This window comes from Poeciliopsis prolifica, unplaced genomic scaffold, assembly GCF_027474105.1.
Source record: "Poeciliopsis prolifica strain line A6 unplaced genomic scaffold, Auburn_PproV2 SCAFFOLD009, whole genome shotgun sequence".
Taxonomy (NCBI): domain Eukaryota; kingdom Metazoa; phylum Chordata; class Actinopteri; order Cyprinodontiformes; family Poeciliidae; genus Poeciliopsis; species Poeciliopsis prolifica.
In genome coordinates this window covers 13,932,668-13,959,211 of record NW_026562384.1, presented here as the reverse complement: position 1 = coordinate 13,959,211, position 26,544 = coordinate 13,932,668, and the positions used below count along the sequence as shown (strand labels likewise).

At 38.8% G+C, this 26,544-nt stretch overlaps 1 protein-coding gene across 1 annotated transcript; it reads left to right on the top strand.

The window, feature by feature from the left end:
- Nucleotides 1–1,684: 1,684 nt before the first annotated feature.
- vegfba (vascular endothelial growth factor Ba) lies at nucleotides 1,685–24,499 on the top strand. The gene is made up of 9 exons (XM_055034471.1): nucleotides 1,685–2,751; nucleotides 11,294–11,345; nucleotides 11,440–11,636; nucleotides 11,785–11,858; nucleotides 11,946–11,981; nucleotides 14,854–14,937; nucleotides 16,828–16,965; nucleotides 17,162–17,380; nucleotides 18,689–24,499. The coding sequence occupies exons 1-9, from the start codon at nucleotides 2,674–2,676 to the stop codon at nucleotides 18,708–18,710; spliced, it is 900 nt and encodes a 299-aa protein (XP_054890446.1). The 5' UTR covers nucleotides 1,685–2,673; the 3' UTR covers nucleotides 18,711–24,499.
- Nucleotides 24,500–26,544: the final 2,045 nt, after the last annotated feature.

Below are 26,544 nucleotides of genomic sequence, written 5' to 3'. Positions count from 1 at the left end.
TCTTTTTATTAAAAAAAAAACCATCACAGTTAACAAATGGCCTCATTTAATATTTTATAGTAACAAGGATTAACAAAAGTCTCTTAAGACTAATTTAAAACAAGTTACATTTTCCATCAATCCAGAATCGCATTAATGCTTACAGAAGTAAAGACTTTTTATTATCAAAATGAGCGATTCTACGGTCATAATTACACCTTTGCAATGTATTCAGAGTGACTACATTGATGGGACACAAAAGAGACCAATTAGTAGTAGAGCCTTTAATGTCATTACACAGCTACTCTACAACAAATTGTAGCTAGTAACTCAGATTAATACATAAGAAAAGTACATAAATGAGAAACTAATGGCTCTAACAAAAAGTTTAAAAATAAACTATTTCTTTATTGTGCAATATTAATCTCTATTCTGTGGAACAACCCCACCAGTCAAAGTGGTAAAGAGGGCTACTAATGGGTGAGTAAATACATTTGTTAAATGAGCCTGCTTATTAAACAGTAGCGCCACTAGTGCAGGGAGAAGGGGGGCTGTGGCCCTCTTAAAATTCCCCCCATTCACCATTAACCCTCATACAGTCTTATTTGCATATTTTGCAGCAGTTAAAACTTGAGAAGGAACTTTTAAACAAGCTAAGTTATAACTTTAATCTACTACAATATTTAGAAAATGGACCAAGATTAATTTTGTGATTAATCAAACTTTGTCCTTTAAGTTACAAGTACAGCCATGTAAATCTATCCGAGCGAACCTGGAAAACGTTTATTGTTGTGATTGTGCCCATTGTGTTTTTAAATTCAGATTTCTACGGGAAAGGACGCCCCAATGCAGAACTTTTGGGCAGTATGAACATTATTATTACTACTACTATGCCCCAAACCAGATAATTACTAATATAGACTTCCATTCCCTTTCAATACCATGAGAAATTAACCACACCACTAACTTTGCTTTGCTCTTCAGGTAAACATCCCACTGTCCTGTGCTGCATCAGTGTGACATCCCCAAACAGACCCGACATGACCAACACCCTCACACACAAACAGCAACAGGACAGAAATTACATCAGTTGCTAATATCGGCCCTGTTTAACTTATTAAACCGACACCATCCATGTTAATGCTGTTATTTTGTGTGAATATTACATTTAAAAGAATACAAAACTTAAAAAGAAGTATGCACAACAAATGGAAGTGGAAATCAGATAAACGTATTTCCTACTTCACTAAAGTGAAGTGATGTTCATGTCATGATGTGGTCCATTTGACATGATATGTTTTTGTGGGTTTAACTGAAAATGTGTCATCCCTAAAAAAATCATCCCAGGTTCCCTACATGATCTTGAACTTGTGCTGATTGGAAGAAATATATTTTAAAAGTCAGTATTTTAATTTATGATATTTTATTTAGTCAAAAAAAAAGCTGATGAAGTACAATTATCAGAGTACATATTTCTGAGTTCGTTTTTTCCAGCTTTCTTAATACACAATTCCCCTAAATCTGACCATATGAGGCTCAACATGTGCTGGTTTATAGCCCCTCAGGCTAACTGAATTTTAAAGGAATCCTCCAGAGGCATGACCCCCGTGTCCTCAGAGGCAAGCACGGCCACGCTCCCCTCCTTGCATAGTGGGGGCCCCCGGAGGCCCCCCTGATCCCTCACTCTGGGACCAATAGAGACGCTGCACCTGTATCCAGTGCGCCTGTCCCGCTCGGAAGAAAGTTGGCGGCGCAACGGTTACGCAGCGTGCGTCTCAAGGGCAAAGGAAGCGAGGAAAGCGATCACAATAACAAATGTAGAGCGCTGCACCTTTCCGCGGCTCTTTCTGGCTCTGCCTGTGTCTGTGTGTGTGCGCGGACTGCCCTGCTGCTGCTGCTGCCTCAGCCGCAGATGCACTTCCATGTCAGAGGAGGTTCGGGGTTATTTATGAGGAGGTAATTTTTAAAGAACGAAAGCAGCGGAGAGATGCGCCCGGAGAGGAGACGTCACATTTGAATTTGGAGCGACAGTGGAGTGAAAGCGTGACCGAATCAGAGGAGAGGAATATGCAGAGCTGTTCCTCAGCACGGCGGATCTTCACCGGATAAAACGTCCTATTCCTGGATGATGCCGTTTTGTGTGTGTGTGTGTGTGTGTTCATTATAGACACGCCAGGATTTTCTGATCGCTCCACGTTTCAGCGGGAATCTGTATAATCCTTCCGTCACGCCACGCCAGACTGGAACCCCCCACATCATCACTGCCTTCAAGGGATCCGAGCCAAACGGGACCGATTGAAGAAACGGGCTTTAATTTAAAGTTCATTCATTTTTTTCAAGACAAAGGCCCGAATCTGCTGCTGTGCTCCCAAGGTTATACACTAAAAACACGCACAGAGAGGCACACGCCGTCTGTGCTGAACTTACTTCAGTCTGGAAACTGATCCTGGGTATGTTTCTGCTCTAATTTAAGCCCAAATGCAAGAAAGCAAAGTTGATATTCCAGCTCTGATGATGCCACCCTGGGAGCGCTTCCAAGGAAGGGAGACTGGAGAATGAAAGCGGGACATCTGCGTCTGTAACCGGCGAAGAAAACCAACACAAGCCACCTACTCTTGTCTTTTTCTTTCTTTCTTCTTTATTTTGGATTGGACCAAAAACACTTTTGAAGGTGCGCCTTTTGACTCCTGCACGATGGGGATTATGCTCCAAGTTGTTTTAGGAATGTTTCAGTTCCTGCTGCTCACCAGAATACCGACCTTCCATGCCAAGGTATGTTTTATTTGTCTCATCTGACCCCGGGGGTCAGTGCGAGTGCGGGGTGATAATTATACACGGAGCCTCATTTTGCGGGGCTCAGGTTTTCTTTGTTGCTTTTGCAGAAGTTATCCCTGAGGTCGATGACACCTGTCACCTCAGGTCATGTGACTGACAAACACAGACCTTCAGGATGTTGCAGGGCAGTTAATCAGCAGTCATTTATGCCCAGAGAAGCTTCCAGTCACATTATGCGTCAGTCTGAACAAGGTGCTCAAAGCTCTTGAACTTGACCTCAGACATCAGTGCATTTTATTAGGATTTAATGAGACCAACAGGAAGTAGTGCATAACTATGAGGTGGTTAAAAAATTTAACATATGTATATAAAAAAATTAATTGCTTTTGCTATCAGGCTTTAAATTAAGTGGGGTTATTAATTTGTGTAAAACAAACGCTATGGGTGTAAATTTATTTACTTAGCATACCAATGAGCCAAGATAGGCAGAATCTGGCTTTACTCCGGCCATTATAGAATGACAATGTGCTCTTAAATATATTTAGTATGTGTTCAATGTGCATCAACCGGCATTGGGGATGTAAATAAGACATCTGATGGTGTGTTGGTTTGAAGCATTTTGCTGTAAAAGGGGTTAAAATATTTTAAAAATTAAAATCTTTAAAGTGCAGCCTGAAAAAAAACTTCTGCAGGTATTTTATAGAGACTAAAATACTTTTCCTGTTATTTTTTTGTAAAATAATTTCCAATTCATCCAGACTGAAGGACAAAGAGTTGGCACAGATTCTCAGTTTGGTCTGAACTTTGACTGGACCATTTGAACAAAGTATTCAATTAAAGGCATTCATTTCTACCTGTAATTTTTTTTAATACAGTGGTGTTCTTGAGGCCAGTAACATGCATGTTTTAGTTCTTTCCCTGGTGCAACATACCTGACTCAAATGATAGGTAATTATCAGCCCTCTGCAGAACTTAATGACACTCTGAGGAGCGAGTTGGGCCATTCGAATCAGTTGTGTTGGAGCAAAGTCACATCTAAAACTGACAGGACGTCGACCCACTTGGACTGGAGCAAGTATATCAGCTGACCAAAGAGCTTCACGGTTACATCTGATGGAATAAAAACAGCAAGAAAAGTCAATAAAACACAGAGTTAATATTTTAAAACTAAGCAGCTAACTATTAAGCACCTCATACATAATCTGTCATAGGCTGGAGAAAAGAGATGAGTTTTTAGTAGACATTTAATGATTGTGGAGTCTTAGCAGTACGAACAGGTAGAGGTGAGCGACGAATGCTCAATCATCTTTACATTTTAGCTTTGACCCTGAAACATCAAGGTGAAACTGGCTGGTTGACCAGAGTTCTCTGATAGGTGTGTGGAAGTTAAGAAGATCAGATGGCTCTCGCCCATTTAAAACTTTAAAAGTGAGCAGTGAAAGTTTAAAATCAGTATGCAGACAAACAGAAAGCCAATGAACAGATTTTAAGATCGGAGTTATAGACTCATGCTCCTTTGTACTACCTAAAAGCTGCAGCATTTAGAGCTATATAAAAAAAATTCAATAATCCAGACTAGGCTACAAAGTAAAATTTTGGTTTCATCTGACCAGAGAATCTTCTTCAACATATTTGCAATGTCCGCTAGATGGTTTGTGGTGAACATTACATGGTTCTCTTCTTGCCTGTCTTCCATAAAGAGCAGATTTGTGGAGTGCCTGACTAATAGGTATCCTGTAGATAGATTCATCTGCCTGAGCAATGGATCTCTGCAGCTACTTCAGTCACCTTGGTCTTCTTGGATGCTTCTCTGATTTATCGCCCCTGTTCTGATTAACTAGGCTGACAGTCACATCTTACTAAGTCTGCCATTCTCCAGGGAAGACCAATATAAAGTTATGCGATTGTGAAACAGTAGACACACCGCCATTATATAATTTAGAATAACATAATATTTTCTTTTGCATCATGGCTTCCAACACTCTGTCACCTTGAGGATCTTGGGCAGTGATATATGTGTGGAATACAGGCTGAATTTCTTCATGCAATTTTTGAACTCTCTTGTATATATTATTTTAACAGTTTTGTAACTTCATATGAGCCTTTATGATATTACATCCACTGATATGACATATTCTTCATATATTGTTTTCAGATTATGGATTGAGTTGTTCAAAGTTTGAAATATTCCTCCATAACCTAACCTTGCTTTAAACATCTCCACAACCTCATTCGTCACCCGTGTGCTGTGTTTCTTGGTCTTCATAATGCTGTTTGTTTACCAAGTATGTTCAAAGATTTAGTGACATCTGACTGCAATTGGTGTAATAACTTGTGTTGCTATAAAGATTTCAACTTTCCAGTTCTTGCTGGATCAGGTTTGAACCATTCATAAGGACAGTTAATAAGTTGCCAGGTTATGGAAAATCCCCTCTCTGGTACTTGTTTGTGTTGTTTTTCGATCCTTCCTCATTAAATGTGAAAGATTTGATGTTTAACCTTTTTAAACATTGGGGCGCAAAAAAAACTCTTTCACACCTTTGAGTGACTGTTAAGCATTAGAATAAAATAACAAGGTTTACATGCAAAGTCTAAATGTATGTTTTGTCTTCATTTGGCGTTTGATGGAAAGATTACATATCTGTTTAGTGTTTCATAGGAACACAGTGAACAGCTAAGTCTGTGACTCTAAAAGTTGTGGATGAGCTTTGGCAGAATGCCACCAAAACCCTCTTATAGTCTGAAAAACAGCAAGTAGCAGCTTCAGTGTGTCCTATAAAAGTTAAGAAAAGAAATCTGTCAACCCTAATATATCAATTTGAACAGTTTTTTTAAAAATACTTATAGAAACAACAAAGAATTAAGTTATTTTATTTGTTAATATGTTTTTAAATTTACCACACATTACACATAAAAGTGCTATTGTTGTCTTTTTTATTTCTATGATTCAGACAGAAAGTTATAGATCATAATAAACACATATTGACTGCACTAATATGGTCCTTGGTGAGATTTATGGGCTTATTCTGCAGGACAATTTTGCACGTTCTGCTTTAATGTCAGGAGGCTGGAATCAGGGACAGGCAGTGCAGCAGCACCCTGCCGCTATAATGCTAGAGCTTATAGTCATTCATCATCCCTGACACTACATGAAACACCAGAAAGCCTCTTCACCTTCACACCCCGAGACGTTCTGCTTTTGTGCTGTCTGCCTCCCCGACAGCTTATTTGTAAAAGGGGGTCATCCTTCTTCTGTGGTGGCAATGAGCCTCGCTGGTGTCACATCTCCTCCTTTCAACACACACACAGCCCCATCTGTACAGTGGGCCCAGGGAGTGGCTGGGAGTGAGACTGGTTAGACTGTTGACAGATAGCGCTGCCAGTGCAGATGGCTCTGGGCTGGCACTCGTATTTAAAGGGTGGGTGTCTGTGTGTATGAGCGAGAAAGGCAGATATGGCTGCCAAAATGAGTTAATCTGAGACTTTGTCTCAAAGATAGAGCAGAAACATAGTTTAGCTCAAACCGGTCACAAAATGGCCTCAGTTGCAGCTTAACTTACTATTGTTGAATCAATAAGAGTCAAACATGTGTGTGAGAGAGCGGTAACAGGAGGTGGAGCACTTTGAGGGAGGGGGCCACTGGACAAAGTCTACATTCCCTCACGAGTGGCCTTGGTCTTCATGCACACAGAGACTAGCCCCGAGCTGTAAAGTCTGTTTTCACTCTTTCTGCTTTCACAGGAAGAAAATCTGTTTAGGTTGTTTAGAGTTGTAAAAATACTGCAGTACTAAATTTAGAGCATCAGTTATATTGTCATGCAGAATATTGCAGATACTTTAAACTCAGAATTTCAAGAAATTAGGACAAGGAAAACATGTGAAATGTTGAAAACTTATTTTTCTTTAAGCTTTTTTTCCATAGTTCTCATTACATTTGAAATATACCCAAAGCCAAATTTCTAATAAAGTTTAATGTGTGAAAGTTGTAATGCTCCACTAGTGAAAGTAAATATATTGGGTATCACTTTAACACTCAGATAACACTGCTGGGCATAACTCTCTTAAAAAAAACATGTTAAATGTTGTAACATGCTGTGATATTAGAGTCTGATGGTGGAAATGGATCATTCACATTTTTCTCCAGGTCAGCCATTTTGTTTTTCTACCTGGACCTTAGATTAGACAAAACATTTTCTATTGTTAAATGCCAGAAAAATCAAAGAGAAATACATTAGAACTATTTTGTCTTTAAAGGGCCAGCATTATGTAATATTGGCTTTTTTGAGCTTCACGTTATGTTATAATGTTATTTCCTAATCAACAACATACATGAAGTGTTGCCTTGATTCTTTCATTCATGTTTGAGAAATCATTTAATCTCCAGTGGCAACAGTTCAGCTGTGAAAAACACCTGGCTGGTTTTCTGGGTGGTGCTCATTATTTGAGCTGTTTCTCAGTGAAACACTGGTAAAAACTTTGTTAAAGGTTTAATAATGTTGTTGTAATAACTTCCTGAAAGTGGAGCTTCAGAAAGATCAGGAGTTTTTAAAGCGACATAGCTACAGTTTCAAAGCATTAAATTACAAAGTGAAATTTATTTTAATTTATACTTGATGTATATTGCATTTTATGACAACTTAAATTAACATAGTTAATTGATTGTGCTATAAAATGGTACTATGTGCCTGGAAAACAAATCATACTTTCCTTTAAGCAAAACCCTGATGATGATGATGATGATGATGATGATGATGATGATGATGATGATGTCACAGTTTTGCAAGCTTCTCATTGGTTAATTCACAACACCTGAGTTAAACAGAGACAAATCTGTGGATGTATTTTAAGTCAGCACCTCAAACATGCTGCTTCCTTTCCTGACATCATGAAAAATGAAAAGAAATCAACCAAATCATACAAGAGGAGAGTTATAAAACATCTGATCCAAGATGGGGTTTTTTCACCAGTCTAATAAAAGTGATAGTATCTGTGTCATTAGATAAAGATATCTGTGGAAATAAAACTCAGCTGTACATGGTATATCTCTTTTATGACAAATTACTGCTTCCTAATATTTTAACAATGCCCTCCCTCCCCAAACAAATACACAAACCTGCTTCATTTAAGACAAAATTATTTATTTTTATTCTATCCACAGTAGCTCTTTATAAAATAAACATAAGTTGTGTCACTGGATACATTTGTGCAAAATTAATTTTACTGTTAGATCTATGATTTTCAATAAATTATTAATTCATTTTTTGTACAAAGTAATTTAAGCAGCAATCCTGCTGTGAACCAACATTAATTATTCACACGAAGAGCTGAGGATTTGTGTCTGTGAGTGTTTGAATAGCTGCGTTGATCCAGCTTTACAGCAAGATCAGATTTTATTATTTCATAAAATAACACAATTAAAACAATAAAAATAGTTAGCATTATGAGTGTATTTCCTCTCTGTGTATTTCCTAGGCTGCCCTCTGTTTGGCTGAAAGTTTTACAGCAGATTTTAAAGAAGGTTAAAAGCTCAACAAAATAAAATATATGTTTTTTTCTGCAGCTTGCAAAGAGCAAATTGGCTGTTTATTTATGACGTGTTCACTAGCCTGGAGAAATTGTAGGATTTCTCACCGTCCAAATAATTGCTCACTGTCGAGATTAAAACTTATCAGTTCTGGTCACTATTGATTAGTGCAGTCCCATGCAATACAATGATACAAAATAAAAATTATGATGTTCTTTGTTTTCATTGGAGCACAGAGAAAATGGCTAACATTTATAACCCAAATGTAATTTTAAAAAAGTACAGTTAAATATTTACAACAATAGAATAACAAAAACATGTGCACTGTGTATAAAAACAACATGTGACCTTTATAAATGTGTTTTGGACTCAATGTTGCCTTCAAACAAGCTCCGTAACAAGACACGGTGAATTCATGGAAGCATTCTCTTAAATTTGATGTCAACAGCATATTTGAAAGTAAGCTGTGATTTTTGAAAGCAAAAGACAGAAACTGTGCCAGGATATGTCCTGCCAACAAGGCTGGAGCTAAGAGAGCAACTCCAAACTAATTAACTTAATTGGTAACAAGTCTGTCACATCATGTTATAAAAGGTCACCAATCTATGAAGCTCTGAGAGGACAAACTGTTCATTCATCAAGCTCATCATTCATGTAGCTGCGGACAAACAGAATATCATTAACAATGCAGAATATAATTAAAGAAAATTAACAGAAATCACTCTGTTCTTAGGAAAAACATCTGAAAACATTTTTAATGCACCCATAATGCAAATTGGGAAAATATTTTCTTCTTTTGACTTTTCTTGTGCCTTTAATTTGCTTTGGCTTCATATGTGCAACAAAGGGATGTAAGGAGAAATTCAGAAAAACTGAATTGTGAATTTAAAATGCATAAACAAATCTTATTGGCTTTGGTTTTGGCTGCCACTTAAATACTTCTGGTTCACTTCACTCTGGTAGAAACTTCATTAAGTAACATATTTTTTGAGCTGGTCATAATATCTGAAATTATTTTTATTCTTTTGGTAATACCAAAAAGCACAGCAGATTATCAGCACAGTTTAAACAGAAACACTGTCTCTGCCAACATAATGGTACATTAGCAAGTTGTGAACTTCAACAACTCACTGATTTTGGTTCTGTTTTCTGATATTCTTTTTAAATGAAGACATTTATTTCAATAAGAAATAGATCAAGCAACCCAGTCCTTCATAACCTACAGGAAAATAAGTCTGCATCAGGAAGAATTGGGTCCTTTTTGGTTCAATAGTATTTTATTTTCACTCTTGACAATAAAAGTGTTGAGAAGATTGAGAATATGCAGAAAGGATGTGTGGATCTTTAAGTTGTTCAGACAGCTGTGGGGCATTAGAACACTATTTGACACAGCAAAATAATATATAGTATGCACAGCAGATCAGTCAAAGTGAAAATAAATTGAATTTATCTTGCATAATTCACCCATTGACATTTCCTCTGTGATCCTTGGTAGAAGTTTTTTTTTAATCCATCTGTGGGCTTGAGGGCAAAGGTAGCAGGTGCAACAAGTTCAAATGTGGAGCAGCCTGCTCCTCTCCAACATCACGAAGCAGAAATTTGATCATGTGCACAGCCATTGTCACTTCAAGTAAACCAGCAGACCTCACCTGTGCAGAAAGTGTATTGTATAATATGCTGCCAAAAATGTGCCTTGATGTTTAAATTAGCTGTTGCACCTGCTGTTACCCTCAGTATCAAAGTTCAGAGGTTTCCAGGTCCTTTTTTTATTACTATTTGTTCCTCTTATCTATAAACCAGGCTTTATTGAGCCTGTCATGTTCTGATCCCAGGTGTGAAATATTGTGGTGTTCATTAACAAGAGACACTTTGATCTTTGGATCTGCTCCAGCCGGGTTTCGCAACGTCAAAGCGGAGTTTGGAGACAATAAAACTAGGATGACTGCAGCTATTTAATGCTTTACTCCAGAAATAAATATGGATAAGTGGATTCGTAGCATCTAATGACATGCCTTGGCTTTAGATCTGATACAGAAATTATAATACTGAGGCTCCAAAATTATGGTTTCATTAATGACTGTGTGTTCATAGTCATTTGTTGTGTGTCCCTGTAATGGACTGGCTACCTGTGCAGGGCGGACCGCTCCCAGAGCCCCCTGCAATCCTGCCAGGATAAAGCAGATATACTTGACAATGTTGAGTATGTATTTTTAACCATTGTGTATTTTTTTAATTTAGCTATTTATGCACCGTGAATTTTGAATATGTGATGTTGATATTTAATATGCAACATAAACTTTCAGAACAAGATTTTAAGTTGAATTTGTTGTATTTTTGTTATCTTTGTGTTTAGTTTATTGCTTTATCTTGTTTTCTTTAATGTAGTTTTGTCTTTTATGTGTTTTAGGAGTAAAATGTGAGATGTTTAACACATTTATGAATTTTATTCACTCTTGTTTTTTGAAGATCATACGTATAGTGTTCACAAATATAAAATGTACATATTACAATATCCCCAGCATTTAGTCTAAATGTTCCTATACATTCTAAAAAAACAACAACAATTTTTCTCACTGTCTGTTTTTAAATCAAACTAACTTTGTCTTGCTTCAGGTCAATTAGGGTTACTAACTTACTATTTTTTAAATGCAGCAATAAATAGAAAAAAAATGTTTTATTTTTTATTTTTTCTCTTATTTCAGAGGTCACATATATTGTGTTTTATGTGTTTTGGAATATTAAATAATGAGAGGTTTTTAAAATATTATCAGCACTTTCATAAGTAAGTTAATGCTTTGCTTTCTACCCTAAAACTCCTGCAACATGTTGCTCATTGCGTGTCCTCCACCGGATGCAGAGGTTTGCAGTGGGATTTCATTTAGTTTGCCTCTGAAAATCTTGAATTTAATACCAAACTATGGTTTCATAGAAGAGCATGAAGTTTGAGCTCGTCTTTAAAACTTCGCCAGAGCAAACATTTGATCTTCACGTTCACCATCTTTACTGTCTCTCAAGCTCGCTCACTGGCGGCCGGCAGACTCCCCCAGATCCCGGGAAGGCCGGGAAGGTATGTCCAAAAATATCCGTCAGAGAATCCCCATACAGGGAGTTGAAGGTGTAAAATCATCACTGGAAACGTGTTTCATATGCCTGTCTGTCAGTGCGACGGTGGTTGGAGGTGTATTCCCGCAGCGGCTGCGAGCCTCGTGACACTCTGGTGGAGGTTTGGCGGGAGTTGCCGGGGGAGATCCATCACCTCTTCGTCCCGTCCTGTGTGTCTGTGAAGCGATGTGGCGGCTGCTGCGCCGATGAGGCCTTGGAGTGTGTGCCTTCCCTAACACACACTCTCACCATGGAGGTACACACACACACACACACACACACACACACACACACACACACACACACACACACACACACACACACACACACACACACACACACACCTCTGTGTTTTGGTTAGATGATAAGTGTGAAGTAACTTTTCTTCTCGGCTCTGTGTGCAGCTGATGAGAACGTCCTTCATGAAACACGAGCTCATCGAGCTGCCCTTTGTAGAGCACAGCCAGTGCGAGTGCAGGTAATAAAAACGGTCGTCTGTCTGGAGATTTATGGAGTACCTGCTGCTCACTGACCCCACTGCTCTCCTTTTTATATCTGCCCACAGGTTAAAGGAGCAGTTCCAGCCAACACCCACTACCAGGTAACACCGCTCTGGTCTCATTTTATATTTAATGATATGTCACGATCTTATCAAGAGAAAACCTGACTTATTTACAGATTTTAATGATGAATCATAAAAAAATGTGAAAGGATGAGGAAACCTGGTGGTTTCACAACTGTTTTGAAGAAGCTTTATCCCAGTCTTCTTTATGAAATTGCTTCAGTTCATTAAGGTTTGTGCACATTTGCTCATGCAGAGCTCACTTAAGGTTCCACCACCTCTGGACTTTGACTGGGCCATCACAACAGCTTGGTTGCTTTCTGTCTATGCCGTTCTGTTGAAGATTTGCTGGCGTGTCTTGGATCATTCACCCGATTGTGAATGATCCAAGATTGTTGGATGGAAAGAGTTACACTTGAAATTACTTCGGCTTGCAGAGGAGTTCATGATTATCTCAGTGACGACAAGGTGCCCACGTCCTGCAGCCAGAGATCATGTCAGTGACCTGAGATCCACTGTGTTAGACATGTTGCTGTGTTCTGTTTGCTTTTCCAAACATGGCCGTGTGCAACATGACTCAACATCTGATCTACATAAAGAAAACAGATCCAGAAGTTGTGGTTCATCCAGCTGTGAAGATCTAAATGATCTGCAAAAAGTTTCTCCTAGAAATTGTTATAAACAAGCGATACTTGTTTAAAACAAGTATCGCTTGTTTATAACATGTAATCTAATCTTTTAACATCTAATCTTTTAACTTGGTCCTGATGGACTTACATTGTTATTTTTGGGGATTTTTTTTAGCAATTTCCTTGAATGTTTCATGGTGTGACCCTGGGTTGGATTTTCTGGGATGATCTCTTCTGCACTGATTGGCTGCTACTAGACTCTTCTCACATTGATGGGCCTCAAAAGCAACTTCTTGAAGGTCCTTGCTGATGTTTTGTGCTCCAGGGCTTCAAACCCGCCCAAACATTTGGCCCTAACTGCTGATGATGTATTAATCATCTGCAGTTTTTAGCTGCACTCGGCTGTAACTTTAACTCTTAGATCATGTTGGTGTTGACGTCACTCTTATACGTTGTAAAAGTTTGTACCTTAGTTTCAATATGCAGGCTTTCTTTTTTTTCATTTGGTAATTTTTACTTCTTGTTTGAGAAAATCTTAAAAATCATGAAGGAAATAGCAACAGTTTTTTGCTCTAGTTTTCTGCTTGCACCTGCAGATTAGTAAAGTTGGTCCATAGGTGCAGACCTGTGGGCCAACAGCGTGAATCGCATCATTTGTGTGTGAATTGGCCTCTAATAAATTTGAGGTGGAAATTCTCCCCAGGGAGTCTTTCAGCAGCCAGCTGTAAAGTGGCTTTAATACCCAATGCTGTAGTTGCAAGGTGGATTCAGTGCAGGGATACAATCGTTACATAAACAGGCTCTGACAGGACTGCTTCACCATTATGTTTTATTGTCATGCAACTTCCTGTTTATCGTTAACTCATCTGAAGTTTTGCGGTATTCGGGAGTTGATTTCAGATAATTTTATTACTCATTAAACTCTACTTACTGTAAATGAACTCAGAGATGGTAAACCATGCTCTTCGTGTGAACGCTGCGAAAGAAACATTTCTGCTGGGTCTGTTTGTTTGTGCGCCTCACACTGCCAGGTCCAGCCTCAAAGTCATATAATTGCATCCATAATGTTGATGTCCTCCTGCTTCCTGTTTGGGCGTGGACATAGATAAGGGATTCCAACCTATGTGTGTTCATTCATCCTGGCCATATTTAATGTTTTAATTACAGATCAAGTGCATAACGTAGAGTCTGAACTCCAAAATACTTTGTTTTTGGCTGTGTGGAAACACTTTTGTGCTTGTTTAAAATATGTTTTTGAGTGATAGTGAGTGTTCATTAGGGAGTTAGCATCTGTCTGACTCTCTTTAAACGTCCCGTCTCCCTCTGGGATGGCCCGCTTCCTGTTGTCACCATAGTGATGATTTTATCTCCCCTGCCATGTGCTCTGTCCCAGACACAGTCACGCATCCATAATAGTAAATTAGAGCTCCAAAAACAACAACAGTGGCATGAGGGGCTGTTTATAATGTCAGATCAAACTGTCCTCATGTCTGGATAAAGGTTAACAAGGAAAGATAGATAGTTATGACCCAGAGGTTGTGTTGACAAGCCAGGATTTAAGAAGATGGCCAAAATGGGAAAGCGCCATCTTGGTAGGTCACCAGCAAACAGCGCTACATAGGAGCCGCTTTACAACCAGCGTTACTGAGGCTTAACTTTAACTAGCACAGCGTCTAGCAGTAGCACAGCTTGTAAAAATAGTCAACAAGTCGTTTGAGTTTGATGAGAGGACAGAATGAGGAGGACAATGATGTTAAATCCCAGGTGTTCTTGCAGCACATTAGAGAACTTCTGTTTTTATTTGTGTGTCGAGTTACAACGTTCCTTTGGTTCAAAATCTTAGTTTTAAATATCCTGCAGAAAATGATGCCCATTTGTGTTTTGCCACAGTCACATCTCATTACTGTCAATATTAAAACCTTTTTCCAGTATTTGTCTAAAAATTAACCTGACCAAAATCAGAGGGTTATTGTGGCCCTAAAGACAGAAATACCACAAAACTTTCCTTTTTACACGTGGTTTTTTACTGTCAGCTGTTTTATGACATAATAAATTATGATGATGCAAGAAATAATTTTTACAACTAAATAAGACTGGAGAAAAGCCTTTATTTTTGTCATATAATGAATTTGGTGGGAATTCTCATATTCTAATAAGGAAGTTGCTATAAACTTCAAACCTATTGTTTTAGCTGGTTTTTTTTTTTGTTTTTTTTATAAATAATGATCAGTTTCTTGTCATTATATGTAAAGTCTTAACAAAATGTGTGCTGTCATTCTCAGGCTCCATTTGAAGTCAGCAGGAAAAGAGAGGAAAAAAGAGGGGAGGAAGTCCAGGCAGAGGAAAACCGGATCCATCAGATCTGTGTACGTTCAGCATTGTTTGCACTCTTTAGACATTTTAGCTCAGTTTGAAGATTAACCCTGTTTTTTTCTTAAAGCAGTCTGGGTTCTCTGGATACTTTCGGGCTTAGTGAGAGCCTTTCGATTAGAGAAAACTGGGTTATCTGGGCTACGCTTTTACTGAAGGACAATTTGTTTTACAGCCACAGCAACAGTCAAGGTCTCACTCACACACACACACATCACCATAATCCACAGATAAACTCCTTAGTCACGGTTATCAACTGAGTATTTAGCCAGAAGTTGGCCAATATGTGCTGTCTGGAGCTGTGAGACATACTGTTATATAATTCCCAATACACTTTGGGAATATAATCACTATTAACTCTTGAAGGGTAAAAGATTTAGCACTTCTTTCCTCTGTAGTGTTTTTCATCTGCTTCCCCTTCACTTTATTGTCAGTCATTTCCGGACCCTTGGGGCCAGAGGTGGCTCCATTTGGGTGTGATGTCCCCCAGCACCCATCCATCACTCAGAAAAGGCTTTATTCACACTTTGGCAGGGGTGAAATCTGTGTAATCTGCTCCCAAATGCCACTTCTTCTGTCCATGCCAGCGGCAGGCGTGGTCACCGGGATGCGAACAAAGATGGCTCCTCTCTGCCTCATTAAGTAAGTTCATTAAAGCCGCCGGCCTCCCGGGGACGAGCGAGGCAGAAGCAGCTCCAGTTAATGGACCGACTGACGCAGGCAACTTTCTCAGACTTAGACTTTGGAGAGCGAAAGATCAGGGCATCTAGAGGTGGGACCGTAAGAACAGAAAGGCAACAAGGCGATCATAGCCATGGTAACAGACAGAGAGACAGACGGACAAACAGAGGAGCTAGTTTGTCAGCCTCTAAAGAAACATTATCTCACATTAGTCACACATCTCCCACTCACTACATTGTGGGGGTTTGTCTCGGACAGACAGTGTGCATGTTCAAACAAGCCCTGCATTTCATTTTTAGAAAGTGCATCACTATTATCCAGACTAAAATATCCCAGTAATTATTTCACAGATCTGTCACACATTTTTGTTCCTGGCCAACAAGCTCTGCTGTCCAGTCTGTGTTCATTTAGGATTCTTAAAAAGAGTCAATTTATTCTTGTCAAAGATGGACCTGTGATAGTAAAATAAAACCATCAGCTTGTCATGCAAGTCTGACATCAGTTGAAAGTACAGTTTTTGTCCAAATGCCAGCAAAGAAAACAAGAGTGAACGGACAAAATTGTATAATCTATGTTTATTTTTTAAAAAGTTAGCTATTCTCTTTTCCCCTATGGCAACTGATCCACAGGGAAAAGAGTTGTCCTCCTGTCCTGTTATGAAATAATATGTCATTATCTAATCTACTGTATTTCATCATATCATTCATTATAATGTAGCAAATGTTTACATTTTATTATATAGTATCCCTCTCCCCACGTCATTGATCATATTGTGTTAATGTTGTATTGTATGCTGTTTTGTATCAATATTTGCTTTAAATCACAGCTAATAATAATTTTATAATTTACGACATCTCATTGATCATATCACAACCTCTCATATTCTTATATTTTATCATAACAAACTGCATCGTAATGTGTAGCAGCATTTCATATTGTGTATAAAATAACACAATGATCATACATATTCACGTCATATTTTCATCACATTCTACCAAATTGTAACATTTTAATATGTACTTTCATGGATTATATTGACTTGTGCTGCGTTGTATTTTATCAACTACATACTTATACATGTTATATACGTTTTGTATCCAAATATTGGTTATTGCTTAAGATTACTGTAGCACTCTAGGATTCCTCTTTATTTGTATTAACTATGAGTCTAACTATTGTGGTTTTTGCATCTCCTTTTCATCCAGAACCCACACTTCTCTGATTCCTCCCTCCACGTTTTCTCCTCCTCCACCTCCTCCTCCCACCACTCTACCTCCTCCTTCCTCCTCACTGAAGCCTCGGTGCCGCATGTACAGTTCTCAGATGAAGCAGCTCTCCGTGAGGTAGGCATTCATTATTTTTGATTTAAAATACAATTATTCACACCACTAATGTGCTACTTTTGATTAATTAAAAGTAATTCTAATTCCAAATCAATCCAGCTATGAAAACAATACTTTTATTAGGCTGAAATTTAGAAAGCTGCATGACAAAAAACAACCGTTTATGAGTGTTGTCAATTATTTATGCTTTCTCCAGAACCCATGCTCCTGTGATTCTTCCTTCCATGCCCCCACCTCCTCCATCTCTTCTTCCCACCACCCTAAGCCCCTCTCTGCCTCCGTCACCGACACCTCGGTGTCGCCCCTGCAGAGGAAGGAAGTGGGCCCTGGATGGAACGTCGTGTCAGTGCAGATGCACCCTCAAAGCCAAGAACTGCAGTCGAAAAGGCCAGACTCTCAACTCTCATCGTTGCAAGTCAGTCCATATGAATGGCACAAACAAATCTGCACAGCAAACATATGCATATGGATATACAGGATCAGAGATACATTAATAGAGTGATAAATAGGAAAGTTGAAGGAAAATTATTCATGGTTTCCAAATGTTTTTACAATGAAGTCAGAAAGGTGTGACATCTGCAGTCTGAAATATTGTCCACTCTTCCTTGCCAAAATACACAAGTTTAGTCAGACTGGACAGCAGTTATCAATTTGAACTTAGATCTGGACTTTGACTGTGTTCATGTAACACATAAACATGTTTTAAACTAAACCAGGAATGTGAAACTCCAGGTTTTGAGAGTCCTGCAACTTTTAAATGTGTCTGTGGTCCAACACACCTGAACCAAATGGATGAAATACCTCCTCAGCACAGTTTTAGTTTCCTGCTAACAGTCCACTTATTTGATTCAGGCTTTCTGAAGCAGAGACACATCTGAAAGGCCCTCAAGGCCTGGAGTTTGGTATATGTGATCTAAGCCTTTCTGTAGTTTCTCTGGATATATATATATATTCAAGGGGTCATTATCTTATTTATACAGCACATTTAAAACAACTGAAGTGAGGAAAGTGCTTCACAAATCCACCAAAGAGCAGAAAACACTGAATGTAAACATTAAAAGAAGTGAAAGACTGATTCTTATAGTTTTTGATTTATGTACCAGTTTACAGGTGGGACATAAGTTTTAAATTGGGTCTCGTCTAACCAGAGCCATTCATGTTTGTTAAATTCCCCTCCTGACTCGTGTTTAACTGGAAACAGGACGTCCTGATGCTGCCTTTCAAACGACTGCTTTCTTCTTTCCACACTTCCAGAAAGGCCAGATGTGTGACGATTACGACTAATAACTGATAACTGTGGGTCTGTGCAGATCTTCTAGCATTTCCATGGGCTTTTAGCTGCTTTTCTGACTAATGCTCTCTTTCTCCTGCTTGTCATTTTTCTGAACTTCCATAGTTGTCCTAGTTTTTGAATTGCTTGGACAATAAAACATTGTTTATTTTTATGTGCAAAAATGTATGAAAACCCTTCATCAGTTTCCTTTCATTGTAGAAATATTCACCACTTTGTTTTAGTCTGTCACATAAAATTTGAAGTTGCAACATGAAAAGATTCAAAGGGTTTGAATAGATTTGCAAGACACTGTGGATGCAATCATCTAGAACCTTCCTTTAATCTCCAATGGAGATATTTGATAAGATTGATAAGTGAATTTTCATTGTCAGGGATCAATCAAAACACCTTTAATGCTAACACTTTCCTCTCTGTTGTTTGTTGTTTCAGGTGTGAAGCGACAAGGACTTGATCCGGCCAGCCACTTGCTTCATATCCCACCAAATATCTTTATCTCCATCACCTGTTCTGAGCATCTGTGCAATAGACAGTGCAGATGGTTGGGCGTCCAGTATCAACCAGAAGGACGTATTAGTAGAAGCACACACTAGAACCTGTACTCGTGCATCATTACACCCTAAATGTGCTGTAGATCTGTATGTGTGCAAGCATATTTTCCACTTTGTCGCTTCTGTGGCAGAGCTTTGTGTGTGCGTGTGTGCGTGGCGTGGCCTTGTCTTGTGTCCCCACCAGTGGCTACAAACAAAGCTAGGTGTGTGTGTGTGTGTGTGTTTATGCACATTCTGTGTCACTTGAGTGAAGGATGAAGGCACTAGGACTCTGCTAAGTTGTTTTGTGTTGGAGACTGGATTTCAACTTAACTGCACAAGAGACCAGACTGACTGGGCCAAAGTGTCCTTCATGTTGATTTTTCAGTGGAAGGAAAACTGCACACAGGTTTAAATCAAGAGGATTTGAGCAGCAGCAACAGCAGCAGCACCGTGTTATCGGTGGACATATGTATTTTGAGACGCACCAGAAGGATACGGGGCATGTTCATGAGCTGGCACCCCGGTGTCTCTGGACCTAACAGAGAGGGTGAATGTTGGGACGGGTGGTATCTGTGTGGTCTGCTCACTGAAAGACACAGATGGGATATCCCTGCAACCGTTCACTCTCACTCAAAGCATATGACCACGGGCTGGCTCTCCAAGCCTCTTTCCGGCATTTGTTTAATTTTGAGCCCTTTGTGTTCGTCTCTCTTCAGCTCCTCAATTGAAAGGAGCCGCATTGCCTCTCTTTGCCTCTCTTTGCCTCTCTTTTCGGCAGTGAGGAGAATGACAATAATGAGGCCTGGCGGCTCTCCACGGCTTCACTCACACAAACATTCACACTTATACTACCAGGAACACAGACGTCAAGCTAAATGCAGACATTGACGCTGCTGCGGCACACATGCATCCGTATCTATACGCATACATGCAATGTGAAATGAATGCTAGTAGCCATAAGTCATTTGTGCAAATATATGTCAGTTGTTTCTCTGCAATTTTACTGCAAAGTAAGCATATATAAAGTATTTTATAACATGTCACTCTTTTATATTTTATTATAATTGTCCCAGGTTGATTGCCGAGGTAATGGAGAGTATATATTTGCGGGAAGTGTCTTTGTTTTGCTTGTGTTCATCTTTAATCCGCCTGCATAACGACTCACGCTGGGTGGCCTGCTGGTTCGATGCCCAAATGTATTGAATTTAAACAGAGAGGGCTAAAACGAGTCACAAATGGTAGATTCTATAGAATTACAAAGTGTAATTCAAACAATCAGTGGGGTTGTGTTGTGTGCAGCACACAGAAACCAAGCAAATAGCCGTCCCCGGTGCAATGAAAGGAAAACATAGCTATTGTTGTTGCATGTTAGAGCCCGGATGCAGGGAGTGTTTCTCACCCAGAGCATAACTTGTTTATATTCAGGCTGAATCTCACGGTTTTACTCAGTGTTACTTTATGACGGCTCGGCTGCAGAGTCGGGAAACAAAGATTTACTTCCCGAGCAGCTTGTCAGTCAGTCGGTGTGTGGAGCTGAAGAAGTGGCAGGTCAGAGAGTTTAAAGTCTTTTTTTTTTCCTCCCTTCAATTCCCATTCAGAGCTTGTCTGCTGTGCCAAATTTGACTGAGAACGTTTTAGCCGTGACGTATTAGGGCTTGGGGTTAGAAAACTGCTCAACAATAGCTTGGAAACGCCGCGATTCACGGCTCAGTGTTCATACAGTCCCGCTGATAGAAGAACGGTCACCCAGAAACAAGCTACCATCCACAGTGTGAATTATTTATGTGTCGGCACTGAAGCAGCAGAACTTTGTTTCGGTGGCTGCTGTGATAAGCTTTGTATTTATACTCTCCTCAGATGAGATTATGTTTTTTTTTTATTTCCATGCTCATTGTTCAGTGTTTATTGCTGTCAATCAATGCTTCAATCACTACCTCTCTATTAAATATATAATGTATATGTACCATAGCAATGATAGAGTATTAGAGCATTATTGTTACTTCCTCTGTGTTGAATGAGTTAATGATGCATTTGGCAACAAGGGGAATCTCTGGTGTAGAGACGGATTATTACTGTTTTAAAAGAAGAGGCTGAACTGGTCCTCTGAGTCCAGAGGGGAAGGTTTCCCAGTGTTTGTTTCACCTCAATATTTTCACTGTCCAATTTTGGCTTTACAGGTGCATCCCAGTGAATTAGAATGTATTTTAAAAGGGGATTTATTTCAGTGATTCAACTCAAAAATAGAATTTTTTTTATAAATTTACCACACACAGAGTGATATAATTAAAATATTTTGTCCTATTAATATTGACAATTGTGGATGATTATGGCTTAATGTATTGAAAAAGGATATTTAATAGAGATCTCTATTGCTAGTTCTCTATAAACCCTTATCCACTCATCCTTTTTACAAGGAGCATAAGCCACAAAATGTCATTGCTGAAGAAGCTGATTGCTTAGAGTGTAGAATGCCAACACATTTTTTTCCTTCCACTAAGGTTTCCATCATGGAATACAGCTCTGTTAACTGGCAGCTTATCTCACAATTATCTTTTACGACTTACCCTTCTTAAGGAGGGTGTCGGTGTTTCTTTCTCAGTTAGTCATAACTTTTTGTGCAAACAGTATGTGGACTCAATACTTGGTTTGTTTTAGAACATGAGGCTTTCTAAAACTTGCCAGTGATTGGCTGCGCTGACTTAGACTTGATAAAATAGAGTGAACCAACCCCAGCAGATGACATGGTGTTGGTCCACCATGTCATCTCTGTACAAACTTCACTCTGGACATCAAGCCACAAGGATTTTGTCCCACTCCACTCTTCCCATAAACATTGGGACCTTCATATTCAAATAAAATACACTGTCCCTATCGCTTTTGCGCTTGTATTTACCAAACGTTGTCCTTCCGCTCAACTTTCCATTATTTTGTCATATCACCGGGTCAGACCCTGTCGGAACGGGCTTGTTCTTTCATTTCAGAGGCATCCTCGTAACTTTCCACATGTATCTTGAGTGACACTTGACAAAGAGAGCAGAGTCTGAAAAGTCGTTTGTTTCTTATACAAACACAAGCTTGATTCAATGTATGTATAGAAGGAACACCTACTGCATTGACTTCTTACATACCCTTCATTTGTTACACTTAGAAAACCATTTAGAAACAACACTTATAAAGTCAACTTGATTAAAGGTGCTTTATTTATGATGCTGTTTGTACACTCACTCCAACCACGTTTCTTCCTTCCACTGAACTTTCCATTGATATGTTTCGACGGAGCTCTGCTATCACCAACATATTTTGCAGTTGCCTTTTGAGAAGTATAGTTTTTGTGGAGCAGTTCAGCATATGTCTCTCAAGTCAGCAATTCATAACATAATATCCCATAAAGACATTTTTTTGGCCTTATGTGATATTTTGATATTCTCTGAAACAAAAACTTGGGTTTTTATTAGCAGTAAGCCATAACCATCAAAATTAACAAGAACAAAAAAACTTGAATGATATATCTGAGATTTGCTCTTTTTTTATTGAACTACAGAAATAAATGAAGTACTTGATTTTCTTATTTACTGAGATGCATCTGTACTTAGGATCACTCTGGGTGAAGTTACACAGGATGGTTGGTACAAGTCCATTTTTCTCTCAGAATAAAATTATAAACACGAGTGAATAACTATCAGACACTCTTCACGTTTTAGATACAAGATCACTTAAAATTAGCTTTAAACCCTCGAGTTCGTTAGTTTTAAATTTTCTCCTGAAAAGTCCCTAAATAATTGTCGATTTGACCGATTGAGCGTTAGGCCATAGTGATTAACCTTGGGGTCTATGGCAAAGAGACACTTGAAACAGTTCAGAAAAGCCTCCTTGTTCCCATCAGAGTGGGATTTTTCTACTTCTGCTTCATCAGCGTAAATAATGACCTCATAATGATGAGTCTGAGAAAGCTTAATCTCCTTTTAAGCTCTTTCTGCAAAAGAAACTCTGCATATATTTTCGTCTTATTAGCTGCAGCCTCATCAACCTGACTTTTTTTTCCTCAATTTTAACAGATGGTCCTGGTGCTCGGACCTCCGAGGTGGAAGAGGTTAAAGGTCTCCGTTAGGCAGATTAGGTTACTTTTGGGTAGAGCCAGGCTAGTTTAGCCCTGTTTCTTTATCTTAATGCTAAACCCAACCACCCAGTTCATGAACCAAAACACATATACACAGAATATACATAGATTATGGTATCAATCCTCTTGTTTAATTCTTGGGAAGGGAATTTTTCTATTTTATTTTTTGGTTGTTTTTTTTGTGATATCACTTGCAGTCTTTCCTGTTTGGACATGAATAATTTGCATAAGCATTTAACACTTTGTGTTTTAAGATTAGGGAATATTTAAATAAGCAAACAAATGTCAGAGGGAAACCTGTGAGTATTTGGACTGCAGTACAGATTGCACTTCTAATAGAGATTGCAGAGCATGTATTGTAAGATCAATTCATGATAAAACAATAAGTAAAATCTATTTTGAGGACCAACAGAAACAAAATCACACATTCACTTGAGATGTACAAAAGTACTTACAACCTTCAGACTTTTTTACATTTGGCCACAATAACCACACAAGTGTCAATATATTTTATTTGTATAGATATTCTTTTTTTTTTTATGACAGATACAAAACACTAGCTCGTGCATAATTGCAAAATGGAAGGAAAAGTATACAACAGCAGTCTCAGCTGTTTTCTCCTTTGGTCTGAATTTGTTTATTTTCAAATTTTGCCACAGAGCCTCAAAAGGATAGGTCTAGACTTTGACTGGGCCATCCTAACACAAGTAGGCTATATTTTTATCCAACCCAGCCCATTGTATTTCTGGCTGTGCTTTCTGGGGATTTGTTTGCCAGGAGTTGTAATGCTCTCCTTGCTGCCGCTGTGTGTTTAGACAATGCCATCTCTTAGTAGGTGGTGTGTACCAATTTCCTTTCACTTTCCAATTATGTAGCACAATCTCAATATAACACATTTTAGCTTGGAGCTGCAATGCATTGCTTCACAATATATCAAAGAGTTCAAGGTGTATTAATACTTTTGCACTCTGTATATTATGTGTTATGCACATTTTCACCAAGCGTTGTTTTAATGCATGAAATCTGATCAGTTTGTCAGGAAACTTTTATTCTACAATCATCTGGATTTATCTGCCCTGCCTCTTCATGCAGACATACAGTGTGGGCATGTTTGTATCTCTTAGATGTCCTTCTCCTGTGTGAACGTCCAACATCAGTGTGCTATTTACTGTTAAGGTAAACTCTCTCCAGCTTACAGTGTCTGAATAAACTCTAGTTACCCCCTACTGAACTCTGTAACATCCTATAACCTGTCATATCCATACTGTGTATGACATAGTGAAAACATTAGACATATTTATATCTTCATTTTAGCTGTCCATTACAACAAATCTCTACTCTGCAAATACTTTGTACTGCTGTAGCCTATGTAGAGACAAGAAAGCAACACTCTTTTTTTGCTGCTACACCATTTGTGCCCTTTTATGATGTCCTTGTAGAAAACGATGCAGGTTTATGTTGTATTAACTTGTAAGTTAATTGGTTCATTGTCCTCATTAAAAGTGTACTCTGCGTCCTTGCATTTATCCAGAATTATACCAGAATACAACCATGATGTTACAGATGTTATTAAAGGAAATGTCTTATTTTTCATATGAGCTCTGGTTCTCTTCCTGCTTCCACCTCCTCTGTTCCTCTGTTTCTTTTGTTTTTTGATCTCTCGTTGGACCGTAATGAAAGGTAAACAGATGCTTTTCATTATGCTGCCACCCTGGGAGTTGGACACTGAGAGAAAGTGCGTATGCACTGTGACGCAGTGTTGTGAGACATAATATTGTTGCTGCACCTCCTCTCGTCTGTGCTGCTGAGTCAGAAGTACAAACGTGTGCAAGCCCTTGCTATTTATTTACTCAGATTCATGTGAGGCCTCAGATTTTAGCTTTATTATCCTTAATATGCATCTGAGTCAGTTGACTTGTGCCACTGTGGGAACAATTTCCAATATTGGTGAAACTCTAACAGACCTATTTTTTCCCTCCTGTGTTCATATTGTCTCTGTGCAGCAAATCTTGACAACATTTGCTCTCCTGCTGCTTGCTTATGCCTTGAAAGCATTTTACTATAAATTAATAATGTGGTGAAATAACATATCTTCAACATTGTGTAAAAAAAAATAATTCAAACTGCATTTAGTTTATTTTAAGAGAAGGCCAAAATGATTCATATTCTTGATAGATTTAGGTCTATCTAGCCTTCCATTCGTTGTCTCTTCTCTGTGCAGGATCACCTGAAGTCTAATGCTGGTCTGTAAGAGCGAGGTTAAACCCAGGAAAGGTTGGCAGTGCAACATAGGGCAACAAAAAACACAAGACAAACAATCAGGCACACACACCAAGGAGGAACGTAAAAAGACCAACGAACTGCAGGAGGAACTGGATTACCTGCAGAGAACCAACATATGCAAACTCCATGCAGAAAGACCTCAGGCTGGAATTCCCAGGTTTAAATTAGTCTTTTTATTTTATGGGAATATTTCTTTCTGACTAATTTTATGGTTTTGGAGCGGCACATCCAGAATACTGAATTGAATCTGATAGAGAATGTATGAAGGGAGGTAAAGATTAGGGTGATTGCATGGAGACCTTTCAATATCAAAGACCTAAAGCATCATCAAAGATAAATCATTAAAGTACCAACATGTAAAACAATGGCAAGCAGGGATAAAATCACCCTTTTTCCATTTTCTAATAGACATAGACATGAAGGTTTTCATAAAAACTGACAGGCATTAGGAACTGTTCATAATTTCATTCAATTTGATAAAACAACCAGACCATCATTTAAAAAGTGAACCCAGATAATGATACAGCCACCACCATGCTGCACATTAGGCATAGTTTTCTGAATATGGAGAACTAAGATGGGTAAGAGACAAGCTGGTTACTTAAAGAATATAATTATATTAAAAAAAACATGAGCCTCAAGACTTTTCCACAGTGCTGAAATTACAGGTTGCTAAATTATGGACATGTATTCAATTTTAATTATTTCCTGAAAAGGAAAGGAAAGGAAAATGTAAGATGAGAAAAAGGGAATAGGAGTGGAGGATGAGAAGAGATAAGTGCTGCTGCCAACCTCTCTGTTGAAAGGGCATAATGCCCGCTCTAAATATAGCAGCCAGACTGGGGAGACATGGAGCAAGAAAAGGACAGAGTGAGTCATGTATAGACACAGAGAGGATGTCTTCTCTCTAGGATCTGCTCAGATCAGCTCTTTGCACTTTAATCCTTCTAATATTTGACTAAATATTTCCCAAAAACAGAAGAACGCTGTCTGTCTTTGACTCCTTACACACATCCTCTTTTCCTCTTGGCCTCTCTTCCATTCCTCCCTCTTCAACCCTCACTTTGTGGCTTTGTCTGCTTGTATCAGGACTTCCTGTATTTTTCCACCTTGCTGTTCCCTCTCTGTTTTTTCTAATAACTACAACCATGGTTTCCTCCCTGCTTATGTAGCAGCAGCTGTGTTGAAGCAGGTACTGGCCGCTATCAGGTCTGTGTATTGTCAGATGGTATCAGCTCCTCTGTGTGAGTCTGTGTGACAAAAAGGCAGATAACAGACCAGGCATAGAAAGAGGGAGATTTTAGTTCAACGTTAGAAAGGCAGAGAACATTCAAGCGCGTTCACAGGACAGTGAG